This window comes from Petaurus breviceps, unplaced genomic scaffold (assembly GCF_028583685.1).
Source record: "Petaurus breviceps papuanus isolate PSGF00001 unplaced genomic scaffold, PetGlider_PUasm1.0 180, whole genome shotgun sequence".
Classification (NCBI taxonomy): domain Eukaryota; kingdom Metazoa; phylum Chordata; class Mammalia; order Diprotodontia; family Petauridae; genus Petaurus; species Petaurus breviceps.
In genome coordinates this window covers 4867031-4887689 of record NW_027185782.1, presented here as the reverse complement: position 1 = coordinate 4887689, position 20659 = coordinate 4867031, and the positions used below count along the sequence as shown (strand labels likewise).

The 20659-nt window shown below is 44.8% G+C and overlaps 1 protein-coding gene across 2 annotated transcripts in view; it reads right to left on the bottom strand.

Annotated features, from left to right (window-relative positions):
• The window catches only part of NCAN (neurocan), a 70045-nt gene that overhangs the window by 23459 nt on the left and 25927 nt on the right, over positions 1-20659 (bottom strand). For both annotated transcript variants that reach the window (XM_069086896.1, XM_069086897.1), the window contains exon 8: positions 16323-17678. In XM_069086896.1, coding sequence (XP_068942997.1) covers positions 16323-17678 — 1356 coding nt within the window. The remainder of the gene's footprint in view (positions 1-16322; positions 17679-20659) is intronic.

The window sequence follows — 20659 nt, the reverse complement described above, 5'->3', positions numbered from 1 at the left end:
CTCTGACATTCTGTGTTCCAAGTTTCCTCCCAGCTTTGACAATCTCTATATATTAATGACCCTCCTAGCTGTCACATTCTATGTTCTAAGTTCCCTCCCACCTCTGACATTCTGTGTTCTAGGGTCCCTTCCAGCTCTGACACTCTAAGTTCTCCTTACTAAAGCTCATCCCTCTACCTGAGCCTTTGACTGGACTCCTTCCTACCTCTTTAAGGGTCTGACTCCAGAGACACCACATTCTGGAGCTTCTCCTCCTACTTCTCCAACTCCTATCAATGAGTATGTTTCCGGAAGATCTGTCCTGGGTCTCTCCTTTCTGTACTTTCTTCTTTGGCAAACTCATCCATTCCCATAGCTTAGACCCTCAACTCTTTCACAGATGACTCCCTAATCTCAATTTTTCATCTCAGGTGAGCTCCAGACTCCCATCTCCAACCACCTTCAAGAAGTGGCTACACAGATGTACCAACAGCATCTCAAATTCAGCTTGATCCAGTCATTACCTTTCTACTTAGACTTATTCCTCCTTCCAATCAGACAGTTTTTGTCAGTAGCACCCACCTCCCCCATCCCCCATTCAACCAGTCTCCTCTGTTTATAACTTTGAATTATCTTAACTCACTCTCTATCACTTTGGGAAAGCCACTTAACTTCTCTGGGCCTAAGTTTCCTCTTTTGTAAAATGAAGGTATTGGATTATATTACTTCTAAATTGCCTTCCAATTCAAAATCTGTGACCAACGTACTTTCATAGTCCATCAGTCACTAAGCCATAGCATTTATTAAGAGCCTATGGTGGGGCAGCTGGTGGTATAATGGGTAGAGCTCTGGGCCTGGAGTCTGGAGGACCTGAATTCCAATGTGACCTCAGACACTTGCTGGACGTCTGACGGGAGAGTCACTTAACCCCAATTGCCTTCAGAACAACAATACCAACACCAAAAGAGTCTATGGTTTGCAGAGCTCTCTGCTCGTCCTGGGAAAGATGCAAAATTTAACTAAGATACAAGACCTGCCCTTATGGAGAGTATGGACTAGTAAAGAGTAAGACAGATAGCTAGCTATATTACAGCATAGGATTGATAAGTTCGTTAGAGAGTTTTACAAAACAAAGTGCTATGTGAAGTTTGAAGAGCAGTGTTAGAACCAGGGAAAGCAGGGAAGACAATGAAAGATGTGGATTTTTGTGTTGGCTTTTAAAAGAAAGTTAGGCAAAGTTGAGGAGAAGGGGCACTTGAAGCCTGGGGAACAGACTGGGCAGAAGCATGGGAGTCTAGGAGTACATGGCATGTTTTGGGGTTTTTGTTTTTGAGAGGGGAAGTGTCATCAACTTGTACAGTTTGGCTGTAACAAAGAGTGTATGCAGGGGAATAATGCATGATAAGGTTGTTAAGATAATCCATTTTAGTTGTGAGGATGTCCATCAATTGGTGATTGTCCCAACAAGTTGCCATACATGAATGTAATGCAATACTATTGTTCCATAAGAAATGATGAGCAGATGGATTTCAGAAAAACCTGAAAAGACTTACATGAACTGATGCTGAGTGAAGTGAACAGAACCAAGAAAACACTGTACACAGTAAAAGCAACATTGTGCTATGACCGACTTTATTAGACTTAGTCAAGAGTGGGGAACCCGCAGCTTCAAGGCCACATGAGGCCCTCTAGGTCCTCAAGTGTGACCCTTTGACTAAATCCAAATCTCACAAACAAATCTCCTTAATAAAAGGATTTGTTCAGTAAAACTTAGACTCAAAGGCTGCATCCAAGGATCTAGAAGGCCATATGGCCTTGAGGCTGCAGATTCCTCACCCCTGGCTTAGCTCTTCTCAGCAATACAACGATCCAAGATAATTCCCAAAAGACTCATGAAGGAAAATGTTATCCACATCCAGAGAAAGAACTATGAAGTGTGAATATAGACTGAAGCATATACTATTTTTACTTTTTTTCTTTTTTCTTTCTTGTGGTTTTCCCCTTTTATTCTGATCCTTCTTTCACAACATGACTAATGTGGAAATATATTTAAAATATTTGTACATGTATAATCTATATCAGATTGCTTCCTGTCTTGGGGAGGGGGAGAGGAGGCAGGGAGAAAAATTTGGAAATTAAAATCTTATAAAAGTGAATGTCGAAAATTATCTTCACGTGTAATTGGAAAAAATACTATTAATCAGGGGGAAAAACAAAAAAAAGATAATACATTTTAGAAGGTCTTGAATGCAAAGAGTGACTTTTATTCAGAAGCAATAGGGAGCCACAGAAAATTTTTCAGCAGAGGAATGATGTGGCTTGAATTATGCATTAAAACAAATTTCTTTACAGCAGGATGAAGGATTAGATGGAGGGGGAAATGAGTAGAGGTATGAAAACTTTTATTAGGAGGTGATGGGGATGCACTGGAATGGTGGCTATGGGAACAGCAGAGAGAGAAGGGATGTAAGTGATATTGGAGAAATGGAATTGATAGGACTTGGTAACTGGGTGTGAGACGGGAGGAGGCAAAGGGAAGTGTCAGTAATAACTTAAAGATTAGGGATACACAAGACCACATGAATGGCAGTTTTGCTGATGGAAATAGTCAAGTTGGAGGAAGAACAGGTTCAGGACACAGGAAGAGCTCAGTTTTGAGCATGTTGAATTTGAGGTGCTGGTGAGACATCTGGGTGGAGATGTCCTGCACTGTTAGTTGGAAATGTAGGTCTGGAGTTCAGAAGAGAGGTCATGACTACACACATTGTAGATTTGGCAGTCGTCAGCAGAGAGGTGGTAATTGAAGATATAGGAATAAAAGTGATTGCCAAGGGAGACTCTATAGATGGAGGAAAAAAGGGGTCAAGGACAGAACTTTGGTAAATAGACACTTTAATGGGTCTGGAAGAAACAACAGAAACCAAGTGGTAGAGGACATAGAGGCAGGAGGAGAAAAAAGAGAGCGTGTGACTTCTAACTATAACTTTTTGCAAATTATTTCTTCTTTCACATCATGGCTAATATGGAAATATGTTTTACATGATTACACATATATAACCTTTATCAAATTGCTTACTGTCGTATGGAGGGGGGAGGGAAGGGAAGGAGGGAAGGAAAACATTTGGAACTAAAAATTTTATAAAAAAATGAATGTTTAAAATTGTCTTTACGTGTAATTGGGAAAACAAAATATCATTTTAAAAAAAGAAAGTGCTGCTCCTGAAAGCAAAGAAGAATTGAATATTCAGTCAGAGGGGGTGCTAAAAAGTGGAAAAAATTACAGAATGATGAGGTTTTCAAAAAGGTCCATTGGATTTGATGATGGTAAGGTTACTGGTGACTTTAGAGAGAGTCATGTTAGTATCCTATCAGGATACTATAACTCATCTAGAACCTACCGTGTTTCCCCGATAATAAGACCTATCCCGAAAATAAGCCCTCCCCTTACTGTGTAAGATTCCTCTAAAATAAGCCCTCCCCCGAAAATAAGCCCTATCGAGATTGCTACTGTAGTGAAGGTGATCCCCTGTGCTACATGCTACATTACGGTACCCTCTGTATGCACCGTCTCTCCCCCCCCTCCCCCGAAACGCACGCAGCACTCCGAGCTGCATCCAATCAGAGCTGCAGCAGTGAGCGCGTCATCCTGTTCTTCCCCAGTGATTTGCTTGCTGGTACATTTTTTTTGTTCACATTTACCTGTTTATTAAAATTGCTGTCAATGTTCATTAAAATAAGCCCTCCCCTGAAAATAAGCCCTCTGGTGTTTTTCTGTCCAAAAAAAATAATAAGACAGTGTCTTATTATCGGGGAAACATGGTACCACAGGGCTCTGAACAGAGAAATTGCTTAATGAATGTTTGTTGAATTAACTGAACGAATGATTTACGGCCCCTTCTAGCACTAATATTTGGTGTTCTGTTTTAAGATGATTTACGGTTCTAACATTTGACGTTCCATGTTGTACAGTCCCTTTCAATTCTGCTATTCTTTAATGCTATGATTTTGGGTCAGATTATGGCCTCCTCCCCAAATAATTCATCACTGCTGGGACCATCTGCATCTAATTTTCTTGCCTATGAAATGCATAGAACATTTGGCCAAGCTGGTTGGCAGGAGTCTTGGGCTGGGATTCCAGAGTCCTAGGTCTCATGATCCATTCACCCCAGGAAACTCAAGGAGGAGGAAGAAATGAAGATGCAGAAAGAGGAACTATCTGTCTACTGAACCCTAGGGAGAGTAGCATTTAGACACTGACAGTGCTCTGACCCACCACTGAATGATTTATGCCCAGAGCTATTCTTGAGAGGAAAGTGTGACTGTCATCTCTCTGCACAAGCCTGAAGCCTGAGAGATAAGGATTGGTGTGTGTGTGTGTGTGTGTGTGTGTGTGTGTGTGTGTTGGGTGGGGGGTGGGGAAGGGGAAAACTTGTTTCTGTTCATGGTAACAGAACATACCTAGAAAAAATATGGTTGTCTGTAGCTTGAGGGAGAAACACACCTCTGTCCCTAGTAAGCTCCTTGTCTGAGAGAGTGACACAGCCCCTGCCCTCAAGGAGTCCCTGGTCTAAGGGGTAGGCCCAGGCCCTGCCCTCATGGAGTTAGATTAGATGGATTAATTAAGATGTATGACCTCTGTTCCCAACGAATCTCCACTCTGAAGGGAAGAAGGAGACATGGACCCTTGGGGGCTTCAAACTCAAGGTCTGAATGCTACACACCAGAGGAATACCTATTTGGACAGAAAAATGCAAATCCAGCCCTTGGTGAACTTAAGGACTGCCCCCCTACCTCCACCCCCTCCCTGCCCCTCAATAATTCTGAGTAGGGTGGGGCTTGAAAGCTTTAAATAAGATTATATTGGAGGCTTTAATGATGATTAACTGAGCCTTCATTCTAGGTTGTGGGGGCTAGGCAGGGAGAGAACTTTACCATGCCCATCCAAGCTTAGCGCCAAGACTCTCCTACAGTTGCCATGACGACAAGAGGCTGCCTGCTGGCTCCAGAAGAGTGGAGAGGTGGGCTGAGTTGTGGTTTTAAGCAGTCGGTTCTCCTTCCCCAACAGGTCCTTGTCCCAAACATAGGCCTGTGAGGTGAGCAGTGATCAAAACCCCTGGACTCCTGACTGTGGGGCCCATCATCTCTGGACTCAGACTGATGGTCCTGGCACGAGAAGACGGCCATCACCCCTTCAAAGACAGGGAGACATGAATCGGGGTGGGGGTGTCCATCCCATTCTGGAATTGTACTTTCCCAGGTGAAGCTAAATGACTCTAATAATTGCCAGCTTAGAGGAGGAAGTAGATGGGTGCACGTGGTGCTTGTGGGCAGAATGAGAACCAGTGGGAAGAGGGGCAGAGGAGGATAACAGATACAGTTACAGCTTCGTGCAGGCAAGAACTTCCTAGCAAACAGAACTGCTCAAGAACAGACTGTTCAGATCACCCGGCTCAGACGCATTATTTCCCAGAGCTCTGAAAGAATTGGCAGTGGTGATGGCTGAGCTGATGCCGGTGACCTCTGAAAGGTAGTGGAGGGCTGCCACAGGACTAAAGCCAAGCAAACGTTTCCGTTCTCCCAAAGAGGACCACAACACAGTTTTTATACTATACACGCCAACAAGGCATTTCACAAAGTCAGAAAAAGTCTTCAAATGGTATCATCTGTGCCTCAGATAAACTTCATTAGAGGCGATACTACCAATGGGCCTTGGGAATGAGATGGAAAGATGTGGACTAGATGATTATACAGTTAGGAGGCTTTGGAAATGGACCTAAAGGGCAGTTATTAATGAAGCAAAGTTAACTTGGAGGCAGGTCTCAAGCAGAGTGCCGCAGGGATCTGTCCTACATCGTAACCAATGACTTACTTGAAGCACATCACTGAATGATAGATTTTGGGCTAGAAGAGGCTTTAGAGGTCCTCTAGTCCCGCCATCTTACAGGTGAGGGCCAGAGTAGTTTAAGCGATTTGCTCAAGGTCACATAGCTATCTATCATAAACGGTGTGGTTATGAAAATTGTCAATGACAAAGCTGAAAAGAAGAGCTAACCTGGTGAAAGAGAGGATCGAACAGGATCAAAAAAGATCTCAAAAATCTAGAACCACGGGCATTGGTACCATAATTCCCCAGGGGGGATTTATCACAAGAATGACTAGAGAGAATAACAAAGGTCTGAGGCTCTTGCTTCCAGCAAATATAGAGAGCAAGGAGAATTTTACAATTAACTGCAGAGAATGAATAATGTTTGTCTTTTGACCAGAGTCAAGTTGTCAAGTCAACAAGCATTTATTAAGCACCTACTATGTACTAGGCACTGTGCTAAACACACCAGGATACAAAGAAAGGCCCTGATTTCAAGGAACTTGCAATCTAACGGGAGAAACACCATGTAAGCAGCTCTGTGCAAACAAGATAGACAGGGTAAATTATAGATAGACTCAAAGGGAAGGCATCACATTAAGGACTGGGAAAGGTTTCTTGTAGAGCTGGCCCTTTAGCTGAGACTCGAAAGAAGTCAGGGACGTCAGGAGACGGAGATGAGGAGGGAGAGATTTCCAGGACTAGGAGACAGCCAGGGAAAATGCTTGGGGTAGGGATATGGAATGGACTGTTTGAGCAGCAACAAGGAGGCCATTGTCACTGGATAGCAGAGTAGATGGAATAAAGTGTAAGAAGACCAGAAAGGAGGGAGAAGCCCGGTTATGAAGGGATTTGAAGGCCAGAGGATTTTATATTTGATTCTGAGTCAATAAGGAACCACTGGGATTTATCCAACAGGTCCACTAGCAGGGTTAGACTTCACTTTAGGAAGATCACTTTGACATCTGAATGTAGAGAGGACTAGAGTCTGGAGGAGAGACTTGGGGCAGGGAGAGGGCCAGCAGGTTATTGCCTAGTTCAAGGGCGAGGTGATGAGGATGCGTACCAGGGTGGTGGAAACGGGGGAGATGCTGTGAAGGCAGAAATGGAAAGAATTGACGATGGATTAGATACAGGGGCAAGAGTGAAGCATTGAGGATGAGACACAGGTTGTAAGTCTAGATGACTGGGACGATGGTGATACCCTGGACAATAATGGGGAAGTTAAGAAGTGGAGAGGGTGTGGAGGAAAAAAATAATGAGTTCAGTTTGGGGCATCTGGTTCAATTTGTCTATTAGGTAATATAATATTGGAGAATGGCAGTCAGGACAGAGATTAGATAGAATCTGATCTGACAATCATCTGCATAGAGATGATGGCTGAAACCAAGCAAAACAGCACACAGAGAGAAGAGAACAGGGCCCAGGGCAGAGCCTTGGAGGACACCTAGAGTTGGGAGGCATGACCTACACCCGGGTGGGGAACCTGCCACAGGTTCCCGTCCCTGACCTAGACTAAGATCCAACAAAGGAGACTGATAAGGAGTGGTCCAAGAGGTAAGAGGAGAACCAGGAGAAAACAGTAACATGGAAACCTAGAGAGAAGAGAATATTGAGCTGGGGTTATTGACAGTATCAAAGGCTGCAGAGAGGCCAAGAAGAATGAGGATTGAGGAAAGGCCGTTGGATTTGAGAATGAAAAAATCACCAGCAACTTTGGAAAGAAGAGTTTAGTTGAATGATGAGGACAGACGCCAGACTACAAAAGGCTAAGAGGAGGGTGAGAAGAAAGGAAGTGGAGACAGCCATTGCAGACAGCCTTCCCAGGAAGGTTAGCCACAAAAGAGCAGAAAGATACAGGAAGGAAAATAGCTTAGCAGGGAGGGAACAAATGGGGTTTTCTTGAAAATGACCAGACACATGAGCATATTTAAATGAAAGAATAGAGATGATGTATGCATGTGGAGAGGTTTGCCTTGGCAAGGAGAAGGACTACCTCATTATGCGAGATGGGTGAATGGGGAGATTATGGCAGAAGGTATCTGAGGGGTGGAAGATGAGGGAGGGAGAAGAATGAGCTCTCCTAGAATGGCCTCATTTTTTTCAGTGAAACACGCAAAGCTCTCACCTGAGTGGGGTGGGGTATGTGAGAGAGAGTGATGGGAAGTTTGAGGAGGGGTTAAAGGGTTTGGAAAAGTGAGGTGGGGAGTGGGATAGTGAGTCAATGAGGGTGCTGTAAAAGGATTGCCTGGCCTTAGTAGAGGCCCAGTTGAGATTATGTAACAAATTTGTAGTGGACCCCATCAGCATGATTTTGTGATTTTTTTTTCCCCTTTGTTCAGCAACACATAAGTAAAAGTGATGGTGGGAGTAATACAGGGCTGAGGCTTGGCAGGGCAACAGTAAGGCAAGAAGGCAAAGTACTCAAGAAAAGACTACATAGAATTGAATTGGTTCACTGATGGGTCAAGATTGAGAATGGAGGAGAGATAGTGGTGATGGTCTGAAAAAGATCTGAGAGATGAAGAGATTGGAGGTTTTAGTAAGGACAAAGAACAGGTTTGGGGATTACAAGACCAAGGAAGAAGTGCAGTGACAACAGATTGTGATAAGGTAAGAGTTATTTCAGAGTTCATTAGCATGGAAGACAAATAATTGTTATCTATACTTGGTCTTTGTCTTGAAAGAGAATTCAAAGGGAATTGAGGAATGCCTCTCTGATTTTTCAGGTTATCAGGAAGAGAATGAAGGGTTTCCATAAAAACCCAAAGAAGGATTTCAACATAAAAGCAAAGAACAAAGATGATATGGAGAGGCAGAGGGGAATCCTGTCTAGTGTCAAAAGATGAGAGGACAGAAGAATGAGACGCAGAAAAGAAAAGGAAGAATGATCACAGAACACTTGGAACAAAGTAATAGCTATGGGGCTCTCCCCAAAGAAGAGGGAAATGGACCCTATGAGATACTCACCCTCCAAGGATTCATTATGTGGAGCTTCCAGTGAGAGATCTGCCAGTAAGAGTCTGAAGATAAACAGAATAGTAGTGGGGGCTGGTGACTCCAGTTGAGGGACGTAGGGTCATAGCTTGGAAGCTAGAAGGGACCTCACTTTACAAATGAGGAAATGGAGGCTGAGGGAGGTTAAGTGACTTGCTTACAGTCATACATGTAGTAAGTGGCTAAATAAGGATTTGAACCCAGATCTGCTAACTCCAAATATGCCATCCTTTGGCACACAGTAAATGCTTAATAAATGATAAAGACTTTCTTAATACCCTTCAGACCTTATGACTACTACCTGATTTTGGTGACTGACACAGGCACAGTGATTCTACCAGAAGTATGCTAGGAAAACATTGTTAGGAATCATGTGCCACAAATGGTGTTTACCTTCCTTATCAAAGGCAAGGACTTCTGAAGAGAAAGGCAGATTTAGAAAGTAAACAGCCAGTTAAGAAGATAGTATCTAAGGACAAGATTTGGATTTCTGGAGCACAGTTTAAAAGTCAGAAATAAGAAGCTTCTGATCAGAAATAAGAGTTTTAGCAAGGGCTGGTAAGAGTGCATTTGCCCGTTGTTGGGCAAATCTGATCAAAATGACTGTGAGCTGAAAAGGAGCAGGGAGGGATACCATAATGGGGAAGAAAAGCAATAGAATTGTCCAGAAATCTGTAGGAGATAAAATATGAAAAAAGAACTAGCAATAAAAACCACAGCCTCAGATGTCCATACTCAAAATACAAAGTGGTTTTTTAAAAAGTAAGATATTACTAGCTGTGAGACCTTGGGCAATCCACTTAACCCCAATTGCCTTGCCTTCCCCCCTCAAAAAAAGTAGGACAAATCAGAGATCCTAATATAAAGGGAAAAATTAGACCTCATAACTATCACTGAGACTTCGTAGTATGAAAACCATGCCAGAAACAGAGCTCTGGAAGGAGGTATGTTATTGAAAAGGAAGAGAATGGATAATAGGAATGGTGCAATAACATTGCACATTAAGAGGACATCAGATATTTGTGTAGGGAAATCTAGGATGCAGAAGGGGTAAGCCAGCATGGGGCAAGAGCATTTGAGTGAGCAGCAATAGAAGAGACAGCGTCATAGGGACAGGAAAAGGAAAGAGATGAAGCATCAGAAAACAGATCACAAATCTGGGACAGTGGCACGAAACTTGGTTATCAATCATCCAAACATCTGCTTGAGTTCTCTTTTTGCCTACAGCACAGCAGCTATTAAATTCTTGGCTTGCCATAATGCTAATTTCATCCTTCAAAAGATGTAGGCGCTAAGAGGAAGGGGTTCTATTCTAGACCTAATCTTCTATAATTAGGAGGAATTAGGTGCTGAAGTAGCAAAGAGGGGAGCCTTGGAGGAGAGGGACCACTGAATCTTAGGATTTTATGATAAAGAAGGAAAGGGAAGTTGAGCATAGCTTGTTATGCACCCCTGGAACACCTTCAAAGGGTTCAAAGAGAGTCAGGATCCCATGAACTAAAATCCTACAGGAAAAGTCATTGCAGGAGGGATGAGAAACTCAAGAATGAAATTCTGAAGATACAAAGAGAAACCATTCTGAGGAGACAGAAAAAACACCGGTGTGTGTACACAGAAAACTCACTGACCTACTTCGATTGTTAAAACACACACCAAGAGGGTGAGGACAAGGACAGGTAATAGAGGATGAATACAAAATTGTGCCCCTGTCTCGTAAGACCACTGTCAGGGGTGCTACAGCTAAGAATGAGCTGAGGCTGGCGGAAAGCTAAAGACATTTTAAAAGGGTTGGAAGGCTTTTTTTCCCCTCCTATATTGGGAATAAAGGAGATCAAAGAAAAGATGTGACCATTGTTCAGAAGGGAAAGGATGATAATTATAGGCTACAGTGAGAAGGCAGAGCTGCCCAATCCTTATTTGACTTCTGTTTGCTCTGCTAAGGAAAATGCTTTTTGGACTAGAAAGGGTAGAACAAAAACGACTAATACGGAGTTAATCCTCAAGATAACTAAAGAGATAGTAGGATCCTAGATTAAAGAGATTTTAGAGATCATAGAGTCCAACCCCCTCATTTTACAGGGGAGGAAACTGAGACCCAGAGAGGTTGCAACTGACCCAAGGACACACATGCCCAAATTTGACCTCAGGTCCTCTGACTTCCAGATCCAGCCAGGCCTTTTTCCGCTCCATCAGGCTCCTAAGTCTGCTAGTTGCCCTTGAAAAGTCCAACCCCTCAGGCCTTGACAAATGAAGTACAGCCCTTCGTACAGAGAGAGCTAGAGGGTGTGACTGCTGAGTCACTGTCAGTAATTTATGAAAAATCTTCGAGAGCAGAAGAGGACTGGACAAGGACAAAGGTTGTCCTAATTTACGAAAGAAGGGAGAGTGAATCTTAAAACTGCTGGCAGGTTGAGCTTGACTTCTCTATCTTATAAATTCTAGAGCATATTATTAAAGGTATGAAGAATGACCAATTTGAAAAGGAAGTGATGATCACTGAGTCACTAGAATTTCATTGAGAGGGGTGGCTAGGTGGTGCAGTTAATAGATCACTGGTCCTGGAGTCAGGAGGACCTGAGTTCAAATCTGGCCTCAGACACATAACACACAAACTAGCTGTATGACCTTGGGCAAGTCACTTAATCCCAACTGCCCTACCCTCCCTTCCAAAAAGAAAAAAAAATAGAATTTCATTGAGAACAGGTCCTGTTAGGTTAGCCTCATTCCCTTTTTAATTTTTTCCCTAGTTAGCATGTCAGTAACCCCCTGCTCAATTAAACTCCAGTGACTCCCTGTCACCTCAAGGATCAAATATAAAATCTCCTGTTCATTGTTCAAAGCCCTTTATAACCTGGTTCCCTTCTACCTTTCTAACACCTTACTCCCTCCATGTATTCTCCAAGCCAGTGACACTGGCCTCCTGGCTTTTCCTCATACAAGACACTCCATCTCCAGACTCCCGAGTGTTTTCATTGTCTGTCTGTCTCTGGTGTCCAGAATTCTCTCCCTCCTCATCTCTACCTCCTGACTTCCCTAACTTCCTTTGAGTTCCAGCTAAAATCCTACCTTCTATAAGAAGCCTTTCCTGATTCCTCCTATGCAGTGATTTGTTGATGACCTCCAGGTATGTAGCTTGTTTGTACACGGTTGTTTTCATGGTGTTTCCCCCTTTAGACTGTGAGCTCCTTGACAAGAGGGATTAGTTTTTTGTTTGTTTGTTGCCCTTCTTTGTATCTCCAGCGTTTAGCCCAATGCCTGGTAGTATATTGTAGCTACTTAATAAATGCCTTTTGATAGATCAGGGAAATGCTGTAGATACCTGTATTTTAGTAAAGCATTTGATGAAGTCTCTCATCTGGACAAGATGGAGAGATGTGGGATGGATGCTGCTGAATGAAGGTGAAGGAAATCATGAAAGCATGTTGACTAGGCCTGTTACAACTTGGTAATATAATCTCAACTGGGCCCTCACCATTGCAAGGCAATCTTGTTTTCACCTCCCTAATCAATTCACTATCTCATTTACCACAGGGCTCTTCCAAACTTTAAAAAATCTCTCTCCAAAACTCCCCTGGCTCTTCTCTTTCCACCTTCTTAACTGAAAATTTTGCTTCATATTTCACTGGGGAAAAAAAAAATGGAGCCATTTGCTGAGATCTCCCTCTTCTCCCCTTTTCCTCATCTCACATTATCCAGATGCCCTCTGCCACTATCTCCCAGTCACTCCTGTCTCACTCCTGAAGATGATTCTTATGTCTATTTATCCAGCCCTAATCTCTCTGCTTACCTTCAGTATCACATCTCCAACTATCTATTGGACATCTCAAAGTGGATGTCCTTTAGACACCTTCAACTCAACATGTCCCAAATGGAATTTATTATCTTTTCTCCTAAATCTTCCCCCTATCACTACTGAGGGTACTACAACCCTTCCAGCTACCTAGGTCACATTCAGATCTACAAAACAGAGAAACTTCCAATTTGGCCATATGTATTTTTCCTCGGTTATACTACACCTAGAGCATTCTGTACAGTTCTAGGTAACTTTTTTAGGATGGGTAATAAAAAAGCAGAGACCATCCATAGGAAAGCCTCATTGCAAGGGGACTGGAGAGCAGTCCATATATCGATGACCTCTGAGTGTCCTTCCCACTTTGGGATTCTGGGATTCCAAATGGACTGCCTTTGTGAGATGCTGAATTCCTTGTAACTAGAACTTGGATGTTAGAGATACTGTGTAGAGAATTCCTATGCTGAGTAGGCGGTGGGACTAGATCCCCCCTGAGGTAACTTTTAGTTCTGAGATTTAGTATCCTATAAAAATGAACCCTGTGGTGTGGAGGGAGAGACCTCTCCCTGCTTGGATGTTGTCAATCTGCCACCCAATAGTCAATGTCATGGCAAAGGGCCTCAGGAACTCTAAGCTTTAGAGACCTCCAATTTTCTCCCCAAAATTAAAACATCTGAACCACAAAATAAGGAAAGTAAGACTCAGACAGGGAAAATAACACGTGGAAGGTCACACAGTGAGGAAAGGACTAGAAGGGGGGCTGCAGAGGCAGAGCCAAGATGGCAAAGCAGCAGGAATAAGTAAATTGAGAAACTCCTCCCAACAAAATTCTGCCAAACAGATCTAGAAAACACATCAGACTGAATCCTGACTAGGAAATCCAAGACAAAATCATGATGAGTCATTTTTCTGGCCCAGGTTGGCAGAGAGATAAATAGAGAAGACTGTGGATGATGGAGTCAAGGTTTGACTGGGAGTGCAAACCTATATGAAACATTCCAGTGCCCAAGGGCTGAAGGAAGACAGAAATTGTGTACTCGAGCAAGACAAGGTCCCAATCTTGGTGCCTTGACCTCATGCAAGGCACAGGGTAGATGCCAATTGGCAGCTTTGCTACTCGCTACCTAGTTCCAACTCATAGATCCAAGGCATACTGAGGAAGGGCCATGTGCACAGGAATGGTGTTCCAAGGTGATCAGCTGTTGCAAGTCCCTAGGCTGTATACTGAGTGAAAAGCAAGTTCATAAGCAAACAACAGTAGTGTGGCTTAGACCCCAGGAGCAAAGCTGGGTCTCAGATTCAACCTTTAGCCCAGTTTGAAGCCTACAGAGGAATAAGCAAGGAAGGAATCCAAAACCAAAGGAAAGACTAGTTCTGTCACTATGAACCAGTAAAGCTTTCCAGCTGGCTGATTGATAGTGGCTGAATTTAACAGCAGTCTTACTGAATCTCCAGAGGAAACAAGCCCATAGGCTTGTTGCTCAGACCAAGCCTGGTTTGGCAACTTGCAAAGTTCAAATCAAAGAGACAGTGATCAAGCTTGCACTAGATCAGACAAATGGGAGAAATGAACATTTCCAGGTCTCCAGCCTAAGCTGTCCCTGAGATCCTAGAATGACAAAATGCTCAATACTCCAAGAAAACAGCAGTAGTACCAACCCAGATATTCCCTCCAAAAGTGAGCAGATCCTTGAAAAAGTCAGGAAGCAGGCTGGATAACTGAGCAAACAAAAAAAGAATCCCATCATAAAAAAAGCTATTATGGTGACAGGGCTGCTCAAGACATAAACCCAGAAGAGAATGACTCCAAAATATCTAAAAGCAAAGCCTCAAAGAAAATCACAGCTTGGGCACAAATTCAACTAGAATTCCTGGAAGAGATGAAGCAAGCGGTTTTTTTTAAAGGGTTTAAAGTATTTTTTATAAATGAAATGAGAGTACTAGATGGAAAAAAAAGAAAATAAGAGATGGAAGAAAGAATTGGAAAAGGAATTAGCAACTCGGCACAAGAGGTTCAAAACCTTGCCCAAGCAACAAACTCCCTGAAAATTAGAATGGACCAAATAGAAAGAAGGCAGATTTTTGTTGATTAGAAGAAATTAGCTTTAAAAAAACCCAGAAAAAATCCTAGAGCTAGAACTCAAGTCTCCTGATTACCAGCCCTTGACTTGAGCTCTTTCCAGTAGCAGTGACTGCAAAGAAGAAATATATAAGGACCCAATACCTCCTTTAGGTTGGTGTCCCACCCCTTGGAAGGCAGACTGATCAGTAAGTTCATCATGGAATCTAACCTCACCAGCTAAAAAACACAAACCTATTTGCGATGAGGCCAATATGTGGGAATCTAGTTCTATTCATGGTCTAAGTCTCTAGATCAGGCTCTCCTGGTCTTTGATGGTCCAGAATAAAAGAGAACCTGAGATAGGGTGGCCTATAGTTCCAAAGATGAACATCATGAATAATGAGACCTTAGTGAAATGACTAAAAGAGCTTAGGATCCTGGGGCTTAGAGAGTGGGATCACTGGCCAGAACCCTAGGGCTTACTCAGAATCCAACTCACTTCTTGATTGCCAAAGCTCATACATCCATATTAAAGAACCTAAGGTCATATCAGTGTAGATAGTCTCTCTACCAGAACTGGACCAAAACTTCTCCATTCCTTAGCAGATAATTTCATGAACTTATATGGTTTAAAAAAAATGCCATCACTTGGAGTTCACCTTTCTGGTGGTGAACCTCTCTGAACTTAGCTAGGGGCTGTTTCTTGGACATAGCACATACCATCCATTACTCAAAACTTTCAGGATCTGCCAGAACTTATAGTGTGGCATAGTAGATAGGGAGCCAGCCATGAAGACAGGAAGACAAAGGCTGAAGCCCTGACCCTGTGGAATTGGTGGTTGCTCCACCGTTTCAATTGTATCTAACTTTTTGTGACCTCATTTGGAGTTTTCTTGGCAAAGACACTGGAGTGGTTGGCCATTTCCTTCTCCAGCTCATTTTACAGAGAGGAAACTGAGGTAAACAAGGTTAAATGACTTGCCCAGGGTCACCCAGCTAATAAGTGCCTGAGGCCACATTTGAACTCAGGAAGATGAGTCTTCCTAACTTCAGGCCTGGCTATCCAATGCAGCGCCATCTAGCTGCTCTCTATGGAACTGGACAAGTCACTTAGCCTCTGTTCTAAGCACCTAAGATTCAATTACAGAAAAAGTGCTGAACTGTATTGGTTAAAAGAGTTTTCTCTTACAAATAAAAACAAAACAAAACCCAAAAAAAGAGTTTTCTCACCAGGCAATTCCTTGTGTCAACAAAGTGACAGGTCCACTCCCTGTTCTTGATCAGGGCTTATGCTGTGCTGGTCTAGCCTTTGAGAGCCCAGCATTACTTCCATGCTGTGGTAGGTAATTGGAGGCTAATATATCAGAGGGTTCATGGTGATTGACATTCATATGGCCCTTTCTGGTTACAAAGTGCTGTGAGCTGTAGCATGAATGAATCACAAACACCAATAACACAGAAAGCGCACCTTGCTAGAGCTGGGCAAAAGAGGCCCAGAGAATGATGGACTCTGACCAAACGCTAGTCACAGATGGGCTCCTCCTCCTACATCCCTAGGGCCCGTCACACAGAGCTTGCTGCCTGCCTCTGGGGAGGGTCACCCTTGTTTCTGCCTCTGGTTTGGTACTTACCTTCCTCACTGCTCTGCTTACTCTCCCCAGCCCATGATCCACTTTCCAATTCTCCCATTATCGATGCCTCCTCTCCACTCCCAGCCTCTCCGAGAACCTGAGCTCCTGCGTCCAAAGCAGAGCTTGGTCCAATCTCCTGGGGGTCAGGAATCTCTAGGACCTGAATGCTGGGCCTTTGTATGTGAAGGGTAGTATCTCTGGTTGGCTCTCTTTCTTCCAGTAGGTCAGGCAGTAAGGGAACCCGGGTCCGGGAGGCCTCCCACAAAGTTCCCTTCTGCCCTTCTCCAGAGATGTCATCTCCCTCTGGCTCTGGGGTGACAGGGGTGGCCCAGTCTTTCTTGGCCAAGGTTGAGGCTCCTGGTGTCCAGGGTAAAAAGACTACTTCTCCCAAGGGGCTCCCTTCCTGGGGGGAGGCTGAGCTGGCTGGTTCCATGGTAGTGGAGGGCAGCTCCAGGGACTGCCCAGCTTCAGAAGCTGGCTGAGGGGAGGAGGTTGCTAGCTTAGACTTCTCTTGGGACTTAGGCTCACTGGTCCTGGTCCATTCTTCAGGGTCAGGCCTGGGCTGTAGGCTCTGGCTTCCTAGAACTAGAGTAGGAGAAGGAATGGATGTATAGAAATCAAACTTCTCCATTCCTCTAGACTCTTCCCGTGTCTCAAGTTGGGCAGGTAAGTCCTGATGCAACAACAGACCAGATCCTGGACTTGGGGAGGGGGTGTCTTCTCCATTTGGTGTGGTGGTCCCTAGCCCCAAGGCCTCACGGGGTCTGGCATATTCAGTTGGGCTAACCTCTTGGCCTTGCTCAAGCTGTTGGCTGTCCCACCCTATAGTCAGGGACCAGGAATCAGTCCTTAGATCTCCTTTATCCTGGGGCTTGGGGCCAGGGAATGTGGATGGTGCAGGTGGCTCAGTCCCATTTATCTCTGGCATAATCTCAGTCCCTCCTGGGATGTCTCTCCCTTCAATTGGCCAGTTAGTGTAGGGGGAAACAGGACTGTGGGGCACTCCTGGGGCAGCTGTGGTTCCACCATACAGAGACAGCCCCGTGTCATCTCTGGCACTGACAGAGAGATAAGTGTCCAGGGTTGGTGTGGGCAGAGACATTAAGGGTGGCTTGGGGGCCCGGAGCATGGCCAGGACAGGCATATCCCTGCCACCATGGGCCTCCCCTGAAGAGTCCTCAGGGTCTCCTGGCTCTGTGCCCAGGTGGGGATCTTTGTTGGGTCCTGAGGTTCCCTGTTCGGGGTACTGGGTGCCATCCTGACTCCCAGGATAGGCATCTTCCTTTTTCTTGGGGGCTGCTGATGGCACAGAGTTGGGGTTCAGTGGGCTTCCCTCACTCTGGATTCCTGAAGAGCCTACAATAAAAATACCATGCAGCAGGTTAGAGGTAGAGATGCCCAGCTAGGCAAAACTTGGGGTTGTCAGTCAGGGGGACCCCACCACAAGGGAGCTATTTTCCTCTTGGCCAGTCCCTTCCTATGCTACCCCAGCCATATCCCTGGGAGCACCCTCTCTTTTTAATCCAGCTGGGATCTGGGGACAGGGTGATCTCACAATTCAGACAACAGGGCATAGTGGAAGAAATCCTGGTGCTTCTGTGTTACTGGGCATCTTTTTATCTCTCTAAGCCTCAGTTTCCTCTCTTGTAAAATGGTAATAGGAATAACCTTGCACTACTTCAGTTGGGCTTGGGGCTTTTTTTTTTAAGAGAGTTTTTTTTTTTTTCAAACCTGAAAGTGCCATAGCAGGGGTTCTTACCTTAGGGTCCCTGAATAGATTTCAGGGCACTTGGATGGGAAAAAATTACATCTTCCTTTTCTCTAATTTTTTAATTTCCTTTGTAATCCTATGTATTGTATTTCATGCCTTTAAAAGCACAGACACAGGAAAGGTTAAGAACTCCCGTGCTATAACAATGAGAGTTATTTGTACTATTTTTAATAATAGGATTAAACAGCTGCCTTTCTGGGGCTGTGGCCTTTGGTCTCTATGGTTCCTCATGGCAGGTAAAATGCTTCCACCTCAGGGACTGGGCCATGAGAAGTCCAAGGTTGGCTTTGGAAGCTCTGGAGAAGCACCAAGCAATCCCAGCCCCTGCAGGTTGCCATGGAAGCAGTAAGCTGTAGTTGAAAGGGGGTGGGGAGTAGAGATGAGCTGCCCTGGGGTCTCACCGGCTACTGGGAGGGAGGGAAGAGAAAGGGAGAGCCGGCTTTCAGGACACTTGAATCCCAGCTCCAAAGTGGGCTTTTATGGTGGGAACTGAGACCATCTGTAAACTAAGGCAGAATGGGGCAGGGATCTGGGGGTGGGGGAAACATCGATTGCTTCTCTTTCCTCAGGGCTTAGCTATGGGAATGGGGCTTCATTTTCCCAGACCTGCATCTTAGCCTCTACCACCCACCACTTTCACCCCCTCCAATCCAAGAACAAAGAAGCATTTCCTTTCTTATGCCCAATGCCATGGAAGGGAGATCCCCTCTTCCAGCTATGGGGTTTCTCTCAGAGCTACCCTTCCCTGATGTCCCTCAGCTCCCCAGGAACCTAAATTCTTCCATGATTTCCTCTTCTCCCAGGTCCCTCTCAACTTTACCCAAATGGGAGGAGGGAAAGTCAAGTTCCCCTCTATAAAATTATGGGCAGAGTACTGGAAGAACTATATAAGCCCATGGGGTCACAGAAGGATCACTGAATATCAGGTCTACAGGCCCTAGAAGGGGGAAGGGATGCTGCAGGTCATCCAGTTCAACCCCCCTCATTTAACAGATGAAGAAAACGAGGGCCGGTGAATGTCTAAGGTCACAAGTGGCAGAGCTGGGCTCCAAGCAGACTCCCAACTCTAAAACCAATACTCTTTTCTTTGCACCAGATTGCCTTTGAGCATAGAATGTCAGAGCTAGAAGGGAACCTGGAGACCGTGTGGCCCAACTCTTTCATTTACAGATGGGGAAACAAAGGCCCAGAGAGAGAATGGCATGCCCAGAACTCTTACTGATAAGTAGCAGAACTGGGGTATCTGGACTGATGGTTTAAGCCTCAAGGCTTCCTGACCCACGTGGTTGGAGAGGGCATTGAAGTGGTGGGTGGGAGACAGGGAGGGGGCCTGGAGGCCCAGACTGCAGTTCACATGGGGCATGACTGGTTGAAAAGGAGATGACAAGCTGATGAAGTGAGCCCTATATCCCTGCAGGTGCCTGCTCCCTTGAGTGTCCTCTTGATGGCTCCCCCTATAAAACTTAATGGCTTGCTACAATCTGCAATTCTAGTTTTAATGAGCTACCTCCACAAAACATTTATTTTTAGTTGGAAAAATAAAGCATCAGCTGGGCCTGGGCTGCCACCCCTCCCCTGAGAAGTCAAATCCTCTGACACTGGAGGGTGGGCTGGGAGATAGAAGCAGCTTCTCCACCAATCTGGATTACATTGACCTCACCCACCACTGCCCCAGGCAAGTTCCCTCTGCACAAATGCCCTCAGGAAAGGGATCTCTCAGTCTCCACTTAATTTGGGCACAGAAAGGCTTGATAGAACAGAGAATATCAGAGCTAGAAGGGACCTTGGAGACCATATAGTTTTTAGTACAGGTGGAAAAGTGACTTGCTCAAGGTCATGTTGTAAATTAGTAAAGAGCTAGGAGCAGAAGAACGGTTTTGCCTTAGAGACACAATGCCAGCACAGAGGATAGCACTTTTATATCTAATCCAACCATGGCTTTCCAGGCTTTTCCAAATGACATGGATCATTCACTTCCTCCCTCTGGGCCTCAGTCTCCTCCTCTGTAGCATGAAAAGGTTGGACTGGATGATCTCAAGGAATCCTTCCAGCCCTGACATTCTTTAGACTATGATCGAAGGCTCCTCCCATTTCTGACATTGTATGTTCTCAGAACCCTTCTGGAAAGAGGCCTCCCCTCAGGCAGGGTTATGTCTCTCCTGTTCTTCATTCTACGAGAAAGTATAGCTGCTGGGGTACATAGAGGGCTGAAGGCACTGCAGGACCCCCTCACTGCCATTCTGGGCTTTGGGAAGTTGACGTGGCCTGGTCCCTTGGCCTTTAGACAGGCCACTGAGAAACTGGAGGGGCTACCGAGGAAGGGCCCTGGGATAGTGGCGGGTTTCCAGACCACGTCGCGGTAGGACTCTCTGAAGAAAGTGGCATGTTTGGCCTATGGAGAAGAAGCCTTGGGGGAAGAGGAAGAAAGGGGAAGGGAGGTCTGGGTCCCTGAACAACTATCTGAAGAACAGTCATCAGAAGAGGAACTGGGCTTTTTTCTGCTTGGCCTCAGCAGGCAGAACAATTAGTGAAATTTGCAAAAAGGCAAATTTGGGCTTGCTTCTGG